General features: G+C 43.7%; 1 protein-coding gene across 7 annotated transcripts in view; it reads left to right on the top strand.

Moving 5' to 3' along the window:
• TECPR1 (tectonin beta-propeller repeat containing 1) overlaps positions 1–15,462 on the top strand; it is a 29,840-nt gene that overhangs the window by 896 nt on the left and 13,482 nt on the right. For 2 of the 7 annotated variants that reach the window (XR_013939648.1, XM_080556546.1), the window contains exons 2-13: positions 212–2,480; positions 5,417–5,649; positions 7,148–7,246; positions 7,335–7,517; positions 8,039–8,161; positions 8,852–8,977; positions 10,274–10,448; positions 10,546–10,646; positions 11,911–12,012; positions 12,396–12,541; positions 13,376–13,899; positions 14,755–14,900. Coding sequence is in view for 6 of the 7 variants with exons in the window: in XM_080556546.1 (XP_080412672.1) it covers positions 5,419–5,649; positions 7,148–7,246; positions 7,335–7,517; positions 8,039–8,161; positions 8,852–8,977; positions 10,274–10,448; positions 10,546–10,646; positions 11,911–12,012; positions 12,396–12,541; positions 13,376–13,899; positions 14,755–14,900 (1,956 nt within the window). In the remaining variant the exon portion in view is untranslated. Of the gene's footprint in view, positions 1–211; positions 2,481–5,416; positions 5,650–6,570; positions 7,045–7,147; positions 7,247–7,334; positions 7,518–8,038; positions 8,162–8,851; positions 8,978–10,273; positions 10,449–10,545; positions 10,647–11,910; positions 12,013–12,395; positions 12,542–13,375; positions 13,900–14,754; positions 14,901–15,462 lie in introns of those variants that run through there. The other 5 variants (XM_080556548.1, XM_080556547.1, XM_080556550.1 and 2 more) reach the window with 5 other exon arrangements.

Genomic DNA, 15,462 nt, shown 5'->3' with positions numbered 1-15,462 from the left:
AGCGGCGCGGGGCGGTGAGGGAGGGCGCGGGGAAGGCTGGCGGCTCAGGGCTGACGGGAGGGTGAGGAGAGCGAGGGGTGCCGCGCTGTCCCCGACGGAAACTGCCCGTGGCTTCACCAGCGGGCAGCCCTGCGTCCACAACCCGAGTTCTCAGCACTTTGTTCGGGCCACATGCTGAAAGGCTCTTCCCTGTCTTTTGTTGTGCTCACAGCTCTGCCCTCTGCTCCGTGCCTTTGTCCTGTGAGCACCTGATCCGCGTCCTGTGGTGTGGAGGTCCCGCAGGCTGCCCCTTCGCACAGGCACTGGCAGGCCTCGAAATGACGTGCTCGGAAGGGGAAGCCCAGGGCCCAGGCAGCCTTGCATGAGGGTGCCCAGACCCATCCCTGCCCTGTTTCCCCCTCCGACCCTGCCCAGTGTCACCGCTGATGCTCTGTGCGGTGGGAGGCTTCCACAAGAAATCTACAGCCCAAGGCGACACAGGGCTTCCTCGTCTGGGGAAAGGCACTTCCCTATAACAAGCACTGAGTGGTGGTGAGAAATCCCCCTTTTGAAGAAGTGAGATTTGGGAAAGTGGGGAAGAGCCAGCAGGCAGAAGGGAAACCACAAGTAAGAGCCACCTCTGGCCCGTCAGGGCCACGGCCAGAGGACAGTGGAATGTGGTGTAAAATGCCTTGGATGGAGCAAAGCCTTTCTTCAGGACAAGAGGTTTACAGACTCACAAAGTCAATACCTGAGCTCCGGCCTTGCCTAGGTTGGGGCCATGTCCCAGCTGCGCAGGGAGGCCCCTTCGGACTGTACCTTCTGTGCAGCAGAGGCTTTGACGTGGTACACTGCGACCTGCATTGGGAGTGCTGCAGTTATGGGCAAAACTGAGAAATCGCAGCGGACAAGGGCTAGCGGCCATAGCAAGTGAAGCGTGGTTCACTGAAGCTGTTTCCTCCTGTGCTGGACTGTAACCAGAAATCAGAGAGGGTATTTGGATGCTTTCTCCCTCTTTTGCAAGGCCTCAGAGCCCCATCCACAGACAACAGGACATGGGGCTCACGTTCATGCCATGCCCCAGATAACACACAAAATCCACTGCTCCAGCAGGCAGCAAAATAAAAATCTGGCCCAGAATCTGTTTGCATTTACCCGTTGTTTGGTTTTGTAAAATCTTTCTTGTTACCTCCTTACCAAATAGCAGTCACTGTTGTAACAGCGTCAACTGCAGAAAGTAGGGCTCAGCATCAGACACCCAGAAAGAGCTTCCACAAAGGAGGCATCCTGCCTAACTTTTACATCAAACCACAGGTGTAGCATAGCCACTGTCCCTGTTGGCTGGCCACAAAGAAGTTGTGTGCTGCCAGTGTCATGGATAATGCACGTTTGGCCTCACATGAAAGTTCCTCCTTAAAATCAGTGTGAGAGAACTCTACAGGTTGTAAATGGCTTGTCATGTGAGCTCCCTGCATGGTCATTCCTGCTGCCACCGTGTAGGATTACAAGACTGTGGGTCAGAATGCAAACTGAGAGAAAATCACAGAAAATATGCCTTAAGCTTTTCTAAATCCAACTCCAATGGAAAACAAGTCTCAATTTCACCTGCTTAAAAAGGCAGCTGAACTGAGTAAATGTCAAATGTATCAGAGACACAACTGACAATAGACCTTGCAAAATGAAATTCTTATGACCTAAGCAGTACTTGGTCTTTATAAAAATGTTTTACTGAAATGATCAGATAAAAACACTACTAGGGAGCAGCATTTCTGCATTGAGGTTAGGCACCGATCTGCAAAAGGGACCACATCAGAGCCATGTGAGGCGTGTTTCCATGGCCCTGCAGGAAATGTCCCGGGCAGGATGGTTTTTCCTCACACAGGCATCCTGCTAGAGAATTTCACGTGCACGTCACACCTGGCTCCCTCTGAAAATACAGGAGCAAGGCAGATGTATTCCAATCACCCAGCAGCTAGAAGCCCCTCGGGTGGGTTCACAGCAGATCTGCCGGTTGGTTCCCTGTGAGAAAGGCCTGAAGCAGATGCCTGACTTTTCAGCCTGACTGCATCTCTGAGCGAAGCCAGGAAATGATCTTTGTGTGCAGCCTGCCTTCCTGCCTGGTAACTCCAACAGCCGATGGAAGCTCTCGTCTGTCGCGCTGGGTTTTCCGGCTCGCTGTAGGCGAGCGGGCGGGATGGCAGCGGCGGGGCCGGGCACGCAGGCGCCTGGGCAGGGAGGTGGCAGTGCTGCGGCAGGCCGGCGGCGCTGAGCAGGGAGGGCCGCTGCCACCTGCCCCCGGGCCGCTGTTCCCGGTAAGCGCCGCCTGGGCCGGCCCCGAGGGCCCCCGCCGGGCCCTGAGGAGCCGCCGCCCCGCGGGGCCGTGTAATGGCGGCGGGGCGCGGGCAGAGGGAGCGCGGTGTCACCGCCCCGCGGGGCCGGGCCGGGCAGGGCCGGGCGGCTCCTTCAGGCGGCGGGGAGCGGGGCAGGCCGGCGGGAGGCAGGTGAGGGGCTCGCCCCGGGCCGGGAGGGGAGCGGCGGGCACTGGCTCTGAGGCCGCGGGGGGGACCGTGGAGGGGCTGGGGCCGGGCTGACGGGCGGCGTGCGGCCGGCTGCGCTCCCGCCGCGCCGCAGTGGTGCCCTGGGGAGCCGTGCGGGTCCCCGGCAGCCGGTGTCCCTCCGGTGGGTTGCCGTCACCTCAGGGTGCTGGTGGGTGCTTCGCTGGGAGGCACAGCCCTGCTGCCAGCCGCCGCCGAGGCCACCCCTGAAGCCGTGTCCCCCGAGGAGCTCCCCCGGCTTTGTAACGGGGATGTTCTTCTTGAGCTGGTAGCAGCCGGCGTTAGGGCAGGCAGTGGGGAATTTCATCCCACAGCACGCCTTCTCCACTGGAATAGCGTGCCTTCTGCGTTGAAATAGCTCTGCTTGTATCAGAAGAGCCTGGCGAGGTTGAGGGGTGAGGGAAACGTAGCTGGTGGGGGTCTGGCCCTCCTGCGCCCCGAGACCACCGGGCAACTTGTGTGTTCACCAACGGGCATGAGCCAGCGGCACGGAGCGTCCTTGAAAGCCGAGCAACGTTTGTCTTGATCTTCTGCAGCGCTGCCAGTGCAAAGGGACCTAGATTTAATTCTTAAAGGTAGTTAATAACCCCAGATGCATTTTCACATCCTGTGATTCTCTAAACACTCAGTCTGACAAGTTCAACGGAAAGAATATCCAGAAACTCGCTTATTTCAGCTGTCTTGAATATTTTAATTCAGTTGCATCTTCTCAGATTAGCTTAATTCCATCCCATCCATATCCATCTATATTCTTCCTAACTTCATCATTTTAGGGATATCTGAAAATTCCACTGCCTTTTTCTGAACTGTTTCAGGCACTTTTCTGCCTGCCTGGGCTGTCGTTCCAGACCCAGGCCTTCATTTGTATATCTGTCTATCTTTAATACACCCAGGCATCACTTTTCTTTATTATCTGACTGTGGATCTCTTCACTGCATTATCCATAATGCTTCCTTTACTCCAGACTTGCTGGCGTTCTGGTTGCTCAGCATTAAATGCATATTTTTCTCCATTATAGACCGTTCTGCAGAATTTTCAGTGCTTACACTGACAGGTTTATTTTCATGGGCTTTATTTTCCCAGTGATACATAATTTTCACCTCATCCTCACTTCTTCCCATTCAATTTTTCCACATTTTGCCTTTCTGTACCAACCTCTTTTTACCAATGTAAAAATGCAGATAAAGAAGATAAATGGCTGATCCAAGAGTGAAGTCAGTTATACATGCCCTATTTCTCACCTCTATTTCCTAACACAAAATTATCTTCGTCTTACTGTTTTCCTGTGAGAGCTCAAATGAAGATTCCCAGGAAGATTGTCCTGCAAGGCTAACTTCTCAAGGTTTGTACTGCAGAGCTGGGATAAAGCACAGAGTGCTGATACTCCCAGCAACAACAACAACAACAAAACCAAGAAGCCCAAACCAGAGGATTCATCGTAGTTATGCTGCCACAACTAGCAGGAGAATTTTGCTCTGTGACCTCCCCTGGCTTTCACTCACTCTTGACTACTGCAGATTTTCTTCCCAGTGTTACCGTTTTTTTCCTTGATGGAGCCAGTTTTGTAGGTACTTAGCAGCAGCAGCACTAGGAATAAAAGAATTCCAGCACAGCAGAAGATGGGTCTTTGTGTTCCTCCTGCCTTCAGAAGCATCCTCCCAGGGTGGACCTGTGCATTTACCATGCAGGTCATGATACTGGCTTAGCTGTTTCCAGATGGCATTGATTCTTTCCTGCATTCAAGCACAAGGTACAAATGAGTCCCCCCCTGCATCTCTGCTAATTACCTATCAGAAAGCAGGCAGGTAAGCTTCCTCAGGCTCATCTGTTGAAAGCAAAGTTGCCACTTGACCATGGAGAAGCAGCGTTCCACGGTGACTAAGCCAGATTTCATTGGTTTGGCTGTGAGTTCTCCTTTTTACCTTTCCCTTCCTGGTCCCCCACTACATATTTATAGAACTGGAGGCAAAGTTCAAAATACTCATCACTAGTTTTGTCGTACATACAGAGCAACTGAAACTTGTTGGGTTTAATGGCATCCAGATAGCAGCTGGCAGAAATAAGCCAGCTTTTCTTGACTTCTGAAAGGACTGGCCTACACCTACCTTGCAGAAAATGCTGACCCCTCCATTTAGGGGAGGGCTTCAGTGCCCAGAATATAGCAGCTTATTAAGTGATAAAACTGGAATGGAACTCAAACAATTGCCTACTGTCAAACAGTGCTCTGTGTATACTTAAATAAATATCACACCTATGTATATTAAATAAATATTAGATCCCAGAGTGGTCACCAGCATGCTTTGGAAAGAGGTTTCCTGGTAGCAGTAGCACCTCGAACATCTATCTGAAAGCATGAGATGTCCACGGACTAAAACTATATGTGTGTTTATGGAGAATTCTCACTTCACATTCTTTCCCTTGCACTTGTGTGGCTACGTTGGCAGATGGCAAGAGGAGGCTGAGAAGGAGGTACCATGAGACACCGTGGCTTTGTGCACCTGAGATGAGCAGTGTGTGTAGGGCATGACCAGCTCTGGAGAGCGAAGCTTTCTGCTATGAAACACTCCATGCTGCTTCATCAGTGTGTCTCAGTTCACTGTTGGCCTCTGTCCTCAGCCTGCCAAAACTGTGCTATTAACATTGCAAGGTCTTGTAGGATGGACAAGAATGGCTGTAGCAAGGTCTTTCACAAGAATTTTCAGACCTATGTGTGGCTCTGACTGAAAGAGATCCGTCTGTCAGCTTCACATGGGCTGTTTATAAAAGATCATTCTGTACTTTTCTCTTTAGTTTGACTGGTGCTGGATCCGAGCAGAACACTAGGTTCAAGATTCATTTTTTATAACTGTCATTTCCATTAATACCTCCTTTTTGCCTTTCAGACATGGCGATGTCCAGTTCCCTTCTGTGGGGTGTTGACATATTTGGGAGGGTTTACACTCTGTCCACTGTTGGCCAGCACTGGGAGCTCTGTAAGGATACACAGCTGGAATTCAAACGGGTCTCTGCTGTCAAGCAGTGCTGCTGGGGAATAGCCTGCGATCATCAAGTATACACCTACGTGTTCTCAGGTGATGTTCCTATTAGATACCAGGAAGAGACCTATGAGAATCAGGTATGGAACACTATGCATACCTCTGCTGTATGTTCTTCAGAAAGCAAATCCATAGATTAGCTGTTTCTGTAGGTTTTTCTCACGGATTGAGTGTTGGTTTTATTTTTCATTTTTTACCTCATGTTTCTGAAGAGTATATATGCATTGAATAGGTTATTATTTTAATATTTTAATTCCCAAAGGAAGATTATACTTTCTGGCTTTTGCTAAAGGAACAGCGTGCACTGCAGCATCCTTCATGCAAGCTGTTTCACCCATTCCACCTGATGTGTTCCTTTCCTTGGTGAAAAAGACATAGCTTCCTTAAGAAAATGTCCAGTGTAACAGGCAACAAAAATACGCTATTCTTACAAAATACTCTTTTTGTAATGTTTCAAAGAATTCTTAAGAATTCTTTGAAATACTATTTTTAATATATCAGAGAATTCTCTAGTAAGGGCATTAATTCTCCATTAAAGTACGTTTCCAGCTTCTTTTTTTTTTGTGTAAAGTGTTATTAAGATGATCCTTTCTATGTAAGATACATCAAAAGAATGTTTTTAACAGTGTTTTTAAGTACATTTATCTATTTTGTTTTTAACTTCACCAGAAGTTATTTGAGAGATAGAATAAGTCTCTTCAACACATTTTTCTGCTTTCTAAGGGGTAAAAGGATAAATGTAAGTTGAGAAAATACATTAACTATCTACATGGGTAAAGATAGAACAAACTATTTTAGTACATTATTTAACATTGATACAACTTTCTGTCCATTCAAGAATGTTCATTTTGCTAAGTAAACGTGCATGTTCTTTAAAAAATGAAAAACTTTAAAATTGATTTGGTTTGTTGTTTTAAAACTTTAGTTTTGTTTTTTTTAGCCTATGAAAAACTGGAAAACAAAACACTAGAAAGCACAAAAGGAAATACTGTGTGAGAGCTAACAACAGATTTAAACTCAAGTAGTTTACAGATAATGTGCAAAGCAGTTTAGTAAGATTCTTAGTAAGAAAAAGTAATATTTTGCATAATGGCAATTTAATTGAACAACTAATTTCCCATGTGCCCTAAAATGCAGGACAGTATTACCTGACCAGTCTTGCCAGTGTTTCTATAGCGGGTAAAACTGAGGCGGAAAAAAAGAAAAACCACAACTGCATTGGTGAACAGCCTAGCAAGTTACTTGTTCTATAACCGATTTAGGAAAAAAAATGGTAAGATAAGATACAGGAAGATTTATTGATGTAGTTGTTTTGACAGTTTCTGGTGTCGAAACTATGCTGTTTTCCTAGTGTAGGCCACGTGTTAGTCAACTTTCTCACGTGGGATACATTAGAAATCCCAAAGCCATCTACACAGGAGTTATCCTAATGTTTCAATATCATGGTGCCATACATCACCAAAGAAAAATGCACTGTAAGTAGTAAACTATATCATCCATCATTCCTATTTTTGTAGTTGAAATTTACTTGGTTGGGACTAGCTCTGCAGTCGGTCCTTCTTTGATACTTTAAAACAGCTTCTTCCAAAGACCATATTAGCTGGGGATCTACAGCATGACCACTTGTTCATTCACCCCAAGAATTATTCCTCTTCTACTGCAGAAAAAAAAAAAAAGGTATAATTTATGACTCACTAGGGCTCTGTAGATGTCCAATGAGGTGATGTGATTTCAAATAAAACATTTTTTTTATTATTTCTGGCAGCGCTGGAATCCAGTTGGTGGCTTTTGTGAGAAATTATTGCCCAGTGACCGCTGGCAGTGGAGTGATGTGAGCGGGCTAAAACATCAGCAGCTTGATAGTTTCACACTGCCTTCACCACACTGGGAGTGGGAGTCTGACTGGTATGTGGATGAAAATATTGGAGGGGAACCAACAGAGAAAGGGGTAGGTGAACAATACCAAAAAGAGATCTATTCTGGGAATCCTTAGTCTGTAAAATAAAAGGCACTTTTATAAAATGGCAAAAGGTCTATAAAAATAAAAGGTACCTCTTAACTTCCCATAGCTACTTTTCTTTGGGAAATAGCTCAGCTATAATACAACATGAGGAAGGATCTTGTTTGAAAGCTTTTGAAGTCGATAGGAGTTGTTGTTTTTTCTCTTTGGATCAGGCCAAGAAATGCTGCCAACTTTGTATTGCTGCTATTTAAAAACTTACTATGAAGAAAGCAAAGTGCTTTACTGTATCTTGTTTGTTCTGTATATATCATGCAGAGGAATTAGGACATGATTCATATGATTCATAAATCATTCACAGAATTAGCTTGTCTGTTAATCAGGCTGTTAAGACATGCACAGTAACCTGTACTGTCTGTAGGAATGACTCTTGTGCAGAATCGTTCTGAGTTAAGATTTCAAGCTTTTCCTTGGTCCAGTTTTTCACAAAAGAAAACCTCTGTTTGCAGGGCTGGACTTACGCCATAGACTTCCCCAGCACCTACACAAAGGATAAGAAGTGGAATTCTTGTGTGAGACGCAGGAGATGGATCAGATACAGGAGATACAAATCACGGGATATTTGGGCAAAGGTTCTGGATATCTTTTTAACATTAACTAAACTGTTTTTGTTTTTTCTTTTCTGAAATAAAAATTAATTTCCCTGCACTTATAATTGATTATTGCTGCTCTGGAGGTTGGACTTTTATTCCTTGACTTCCAACCTTGTAATTCTCGCAAGCATAAATGGAAAGCTGGGATTTTTCTTAGAAACTTGTGGTAATAAGGTACCAAATCTCATGTTAATGCAGTTGGAGATAGATGTTCAAATCCTCTGTAAATTTCACGCTAACTTTTGAAGTTCCTTTGGTTATTGACAAAGCATTCTCTTTTGAGATGGCACCTGTTTAGCATCATCTAACCAGCTGTGTCCTTTATCTGAATAAATAACTGTTATTTAATAAATGTTGCTCCATTCTGAGAATGTGCAAAAATTGAGATGTTCTGGCTTTCCAACTCAAAGAACATCTGTTTGGAATGTTCTGTGAGCAAAACTTTCCTTTAGTTTGGGGCTGAAACAAAGACTTTTTTGTGCTGCTTCAGCAGTGTTTCTCCGCCCTCTGTAAATAGCAGCCTTCAATGAGAGAAAGAAGCTCCGTGCTTAGCCTCTTTGGGAAGTGATACTGAAACAAACCTGCAAAAAGCAAGTTAAACCATCGGCAAAACGGCCTATCCATTTGCAGCATCTCTTCTGTTCTAAGTCTTCCCTCTCTTTGCTCCAGATTGTATCACGGGATGATCCGGATCAGTTGCCAGACCCTTTCAATGACATCTCAATTGGAGGATGGGAAATCACTGATGAGCCTCTTGGCCGTTTATCAGTGTGGGCGGTTTCTTTGCAAGGAAGGGTATGTGCACATTCCATACGTTTTCTAATATAAATTACTACTGAAAAGGAGTTAAGTACTTTTAAAGCAAGGCATGTTTGTTATCATCTTATGTTGGTAAGGAACTACACTGCTTGTGCAGGCAGGCCTGCTCCTTACTAAAATTCTCTAGGATTGAGAGATTTGAGGTTACTGTTTGAGTCTCCAGACTTGGTAACACAGAATCCAACTGTGGAATGTTTTGAATTTATTCTCCTTTGAAAACTATACATCTTTCTTTTGTTGTTGTTGTTTTGTTTCTGGTTTTAGGCCCATTGTAATGCTCCTCATCTTCTGCTCAGTATTGTAGAGATAGCTTCTTGTTTTCCTTCCTTCATTGTTAGAGCATGCATCTGAGTAGCCTTCCTTTGTCCCTAGACAATTTCTAACTTGTGGTCTCACAAGGAAGAATGTAGTAATTGTAACAGGTAGCCTGAGACTGCACTCACACTTGACACTGCCTGGGGAGGCAAGCAATCTTGGTTAAATTGTTTAAAATGAAATTCCCTGTGCCTCAGGCTTCCCCGTAATAACTGACTCGCATCCCACTCTACAGGCTTACTTGACTGACATTATAAAATGCTTTCATTTCTCAAAGTAAAAGTCCCTAGAGGACGAATGTATTTCTAAAACTGATGATTTAGCACTCAGCAGTCGTCTTTTGGAGCGCTTGTATGACCACCACAGGATGCTTTCTTTGACCTTCCTGTTTTGACTGGAGTCAAAAAAATCATGCAGGCAGTCTGAGCACAACTGGCAGATGGATGGGATGTCACTGCAGGCTGCGCAGAGAATGGAATTTTTACCCATGTTGTGGCAAGCTCTGTTCAGTGAAAGTGAGGTTGGGCTCTCATCTAACAGGAACATTTTCATGTTGTGTATTTGTTCATTCTTGTTTTGTGTTTTTTTTGTTTGTTTGTTTGTTTTTTTAACATGCCTTGAGATATAACAAAGTGTGTTGTTTTTTTTTTTTTATTGTTGAAATATACACAGAACTTGTAGCAACAGGTCACGTGCCCAATCCAGATTCAGGTCCATGATAAAAGCTAATCTGTAAAAACACCTCCTCCCTTAGTACATAAGGAAATAGTCTTCAACAGCATAATTGGCATCAAAAAAATACTTCTAACAGCCAGTGCAAACACTGCATTAAAAAAAAACAACTGTTGTTAAAGGAGGACTGTTCTTTCATCAGGATGTCATCATGCTTCTCTGAATAGCTTCATTGTTGTAGTAGTATTTTTCTAAGTTTTGTTTTGTTTTTTTAAACTTGTCTAGGTGTGGTACAGAGAAAACGTTTGCCATCACAATCCAGAAGGTTCCATGTGGTCCTTAATCACCACTCCTGGTGAAGTTGTACAGATCAGCTGTGGACCGTATGACCTCCTCTGGGCAACTCTTTGGGAAGGGCAAGCTATTGTGAGAGAAGGAATTGATAGGAATAACCCTCAAGGTGAAGTGTTGCTACATTTAGTATGAAACCTCCTTGATTTTTGTAATGTTGCATAAGAAAATAACCTACAATGGCTTCTGGGCTTTGTTTCTTGCAGGAATGTCCTGGAGTACTGTGGAGTCCCCAAACTCTGAAAATGGGATTATGCATGTCTCTGTGGGTGTTGATGTGGTGTGGTGTGTTACAAAAGATCGGAAGGTAAGAGGTGTTATGCTCTGGTTCTGTTTTTTCTCCCTTTTTTATCTGCCCTTCTGAAATGGGCATGTAACTTTCATAGGAAATATCATTGATTTGGACTCTCTATATGCATGGTTTGGGCAATTCCAGTAGCCCTGTTGTTACAGAAATACACTGTGGTTTGTGATATACATACTTGTGTGCAACTTCAATATTCCCTTCAATGAATCCCTTCATATCGAATCCAAAACCAGATATTAATTCTGTTTGGGAAGAAAATGTGTTTGATTTCAAACACTAAGACATTGTAACAGTTCAAGATTCTTACTTTGACATCACAGACAATTTAAGAATGAGATGGATAATATGAATGAGATTCCTCATAGGCTGTGTGGCTTACGGGCTTCTGTACATGAGGAAGAGTGTAAGAGTGAAGCACAGGAAGTGATTTAAATCAAAGTAGTTACATCATTGGTGTAGCTCTCCCTTTGGGCATTTATTTTGGGATAAGCGTATGTGTTTTAAGTAATTCAAACAGTTTAAGCTGTTTTAAGTAATTGAGTTACACTGGTTTAATGAGTTACTGCTTGTCAGCTGAGCCATGGCAACTGACTGTCCAGCCTGCTCCATCTGCCCCTAAAACCGCTATAATAAATGTAAATAAGCTAGTAGGTTTTTCTTCAGGTTTGCCAAAGGTAGTCAAGTACAGAGTCTGTTACATGTTTCAACCAACAAGTTCTAAAGTAGCTACTTGTCATTATAAGACCATATCCTAAATATAGATGCATAACTGGAAAATTTTCCAGGTACCCAGCCCACAGACACTTTCTCATTGGTAAAAACTAATCTAAGAGGAGACAATTTAAAGAGCAGTACCAGTGAAAAAAATCCCTTTGTCAGATCACTCTGTCAGCTCAGCTTCACAGGAACATTGTTTGGAAGTTGATGTAGAGTCACCAAAAATAGCCTACAGTTGACATGTAATAGCAAATATTTTCCCAATGGCTGAGAAACTAACTGTCACAGAAAGTCATAACATGATGTGTCCTTGTGGGCTCTTCTGGCTTTAGTTGATCACAAAGACACGTTGTCTGGTTACTATTAAAAGAATTATTTTATCTTCACCTGATACCTGATTAAAACAAACAAACATGGAGGTGAGTGACTTCTCAAGGCAATGCATTAGTCAGTATTGGAGATTAAGACTAATCCACTAAAGAAAATTAATTCTAGCTGTGCACCTGCTTGTACAGAAGATGCAAACTTCAGACTTTTGTTGTTGTAGGTATGGTTTAGAAGAGGTGTGAATTCACATAATCCTTGTGGAACAAGCTGGATTGAAATGGTTGGAGACATGATGATGGTAAACGTAGGCTTAAATAATCAGGTAAGACACCTGTATACCAGTTGTGAGGCTATTTGTGTTCCTCTTTGTGCAGATAGTATTCACGTGTGAACTGTCAGCAGTGCCAATATGGACAGCTGAGCAAGAGGTCCATGTGCTTGAACTGCTAGGAAGGAATGCGTGGCTGCGCTCCTCACCAGAATACAACAGTCAGCCTGTCTCTCATGTGACACATTCAGGTTCAGTCTTCTTTTGATGCTACTGAATTTCATATTGCATCTACAGTATCAGCAGTAAAGAACAGAAAGGGAAAATGCTGAGTCCAGCAGGTTTTTGCACTGAATTTTCCACCACTGCACCTCTTTGTAGATGCTCTTTGCCTGCATTCCGTGCCATTTCCTTCACCAAGCCCTTTCCTTCCCTAGGTCTGGGGAGTTGGCTGTGATGACAGAGCAATCTATTTTCGCCAAGGTGTCACGCCAAGTGAGCTCAGTGGGAAGACATGGAAGGCAATTGTATGCGGCCGAGAGAGTGACAGATCTCAGACCGGGAGCTCAACAAGTCTGCTCAGGTGCGCAGTAAAATACCTGCTCGAGACTCTGTATGCCAGGAGTTTCAATGCTAGGACATATTTCTGTACATTCTGTACGTTCAAATGGTACAGACAGGGAAGAGCAGGGAAGGCATCTCTAACCGTTAAGCATGCCAAAAAGCATTTGCTTTTTTGCCATTAAAATTAACAATAAGCAGCAGCTGATGCAGTCAGAAGCTGATGCTCCTACTTTGGAATTCACTGCGTGCTTCCAGTACAGTGTGTTTTTCTGGCCTTTATTATCCCTGTCTGGAGCTGGTCTCTAAAAAGATAAAATGTTACCTGTGAAGTAACATGAAGAAGTGTCAGCTTCACTTAGCGATTATCCTTCTCTAGAGCGTCACTGTACGTTTCTTTCCTGAGAGATTAGACCAGTAACTCCCTGCTGACTGCTTGCTGTTGGCTGTGCAAGACATGACAGTGCAGCTGGCATGCTGCAGAAGCTACTTAAGTCAGAGTGCTCTGAGTAGGAGACCTCTCTAGCTAAGACAAAAAGCACAGAGTTAATAATGGGCTTTAAAAAAAATCCTATTTATTATTTCATATCCCAAAAATGGGATGTTGCTTCAGTGCTTTTCTTGGAATTGTTGATACCCAACACCCCTGATTTTTACAAAGATCAATTAAATCTCCTCTTAGATCCATATTAGACTCTTCTTTCTTAATGATCGATTTTGACCTTCAATAAGAAGTCTGCTGCTTCTCTCCTAAAGCTGCAACACTCCATCAATTTCTGTATGTCTGTGGTCTCAGGCCTGTGTTAATTTATTATGTTTTGAATTATAGTTAATGAATTATCTATTTGTCCTTCAGTGCTGGCTGTTTCTTTACTGATGATATTCAGAACCAAACAAACGCAATCATTCCCAGTGATGCAGACACTTCCTCTGACACAGATCTTCCAAGCATCCCCACATACCTTGCCAACACTCCCCCGACGGGAGCTGCAGCCAGCGGCAGTGGTAGCAGCACAGGCAACCAGACAGCAGAAATATGTGCAAATTTGACTGTGGATCCTCTGGACTCTGATCAAGGAGAAGCCAATGTTGCTTCGACTGGTAATAAGAAATCTAATCTTGAAAGCCGTAAGTCTACAAACCCAAATCCTTCTGCAGAACTGCAGTGGACAAACATTGACTTAAAGGAGGCCCAAAAGCATCCAGTCCTCTCTGTCAGCACCTTTGCAGAAACATCCAGCCTGTCTTCCCTTGGCATGTTCTCGGTGGGAGCTGAGGAGCAGTACGGAGCCGATGAGCACCCGCTGTGGGCCTGGGTGTCTGGGGGAGGCTGCCTTGTGGATTTGCACAGCCCACTGAAATGGTTCACTGTCTCCTCAGGTAAAGTCCAAGCACCACAGAAGACTTTAATTTCCAATTTCAATTAGTCAATATTCTTAAAAAAAATGTGTTTTTTTTTTTTTTTTAAATAAAACCTTGGCACAAAACTTCTGATTACTGCTCTTCCTGCAATTTGTTGTTACACTCCGTGTCTGAGCATAGCGCTGCATGTATTTAACTGTAAAGCACTTTGGGATTGAGATATGTAAGTGTAAAGGTGATACAGGAGTTTCTGTAAGAATTTTATAAAATAATCAGTGTGCTGGAACTGCATCTTTTTTTTTAATGGCACTGAAACTGCAACTTCAGGTTAAACCCATAATACCACTGAATAGTAACTAGAAGCAGTTAAAAAGGCTCTCTTGAGAGATGCCAATGCCACAAATACCGCCTTGCTACTACCATTCCTGCTGAGGTAAGGGTAAGACTGAAGTTACTGAGGGGCAGTGTGGATGTGAGCCCCACTGATACCTGGATGAGGCTGGAATTTACATTTTTGAAAGACAGTGGAGTACAGCCATATCTTAAAAATAAACCATGAATTGTGGCATCCCAGTACTTACTAACAGCATAACTCTTAATGCATTGTATTAGCTAATTATCTTGCAGTTCAGTGACAGAAGTCCCATTTGTATAAAGTTACAGCATTGAAAGATTCAATATAATCGTGTAGTAGTTCCATTCCTATGCATTATTTACAAAGCTTGGCTTTAATACACTGATTTCAAAGTGTTAATTAGCAAAATTTGTTAGACTGGGTTGATTCAGTCCAGTGTTCAAAGCAGTATCATGATACTTTTCCACAGGACCGTATTCAAAGCTCACTGAAATGTGTTGGTTTTGCTTCTCTTGTAGGTTTGTCGTCCTCCGTGCAGTCTCTTTCTCTGTCTATCACTCCAGCACAGACAGCAGCATGGCGAAAGCAAATTTTTCAGCAGCTCAGTGAAAGGACAAAGCGGGAGCTGGAGAATTTCAGGCACTACGAACAGGCTGTTGAGCAGGTAAGCTGCGAGGATACCTACTTCTGACTTGTGAGCACTTAGATCTGTCAGTACTAGGCATCAGTGGTACAATTCTGATGTACTCATCTGAACTTAGCTGTCAGCTTTTTATTCTCTTCCTTATTTCTGTCTGTGACAGCTTTCCAGGAGTATCACTGTCTGGGCTCCTTGTGGGAAACTAGTGGCTTATTAAACATGCAGTAGCAATCTTCATCTAAAAATGTTAGCTGATAGTTTTGCATAGGAGAAACTGAAGCACTGGTCAGCCATTATTTCATATACTGAAACCTCAAATTCAGAGAAACGTTTTCAACAGTGGAACATTGTAAGAATTATCCCACCACAGGATGAGGCTCCTTAATTGAAACGGTGACTCACATAGGTGAACCTTTCCTCTCCGTGAGCGTTAGGTGATTAACATAACTTGCATAAATAAATCAGTGATGATAATATCAGTAACAGCACTTAAATATCAGCTCCTGGTCTCTTTTCAGATTCATTCATGGTTTAGGTCCCTTCATGGCTAATTACCAAATGTCAATTGCCAAGTCTGCAATTCACT

Source organism: Anser brachyrhynchus (assembly GCF_964034855.1).
Source record: "Anser brachyrhynchus genome assembly, chromosome: 15".
NCBI lineage: Eukaryota > Metazoa > Chordata > Aves > Anseriformes > Anatidae > Anser > Anser brachyrhynchus.
This window is presented reverse-complemented; position numbering and strand designations above follow the sequence as displayed.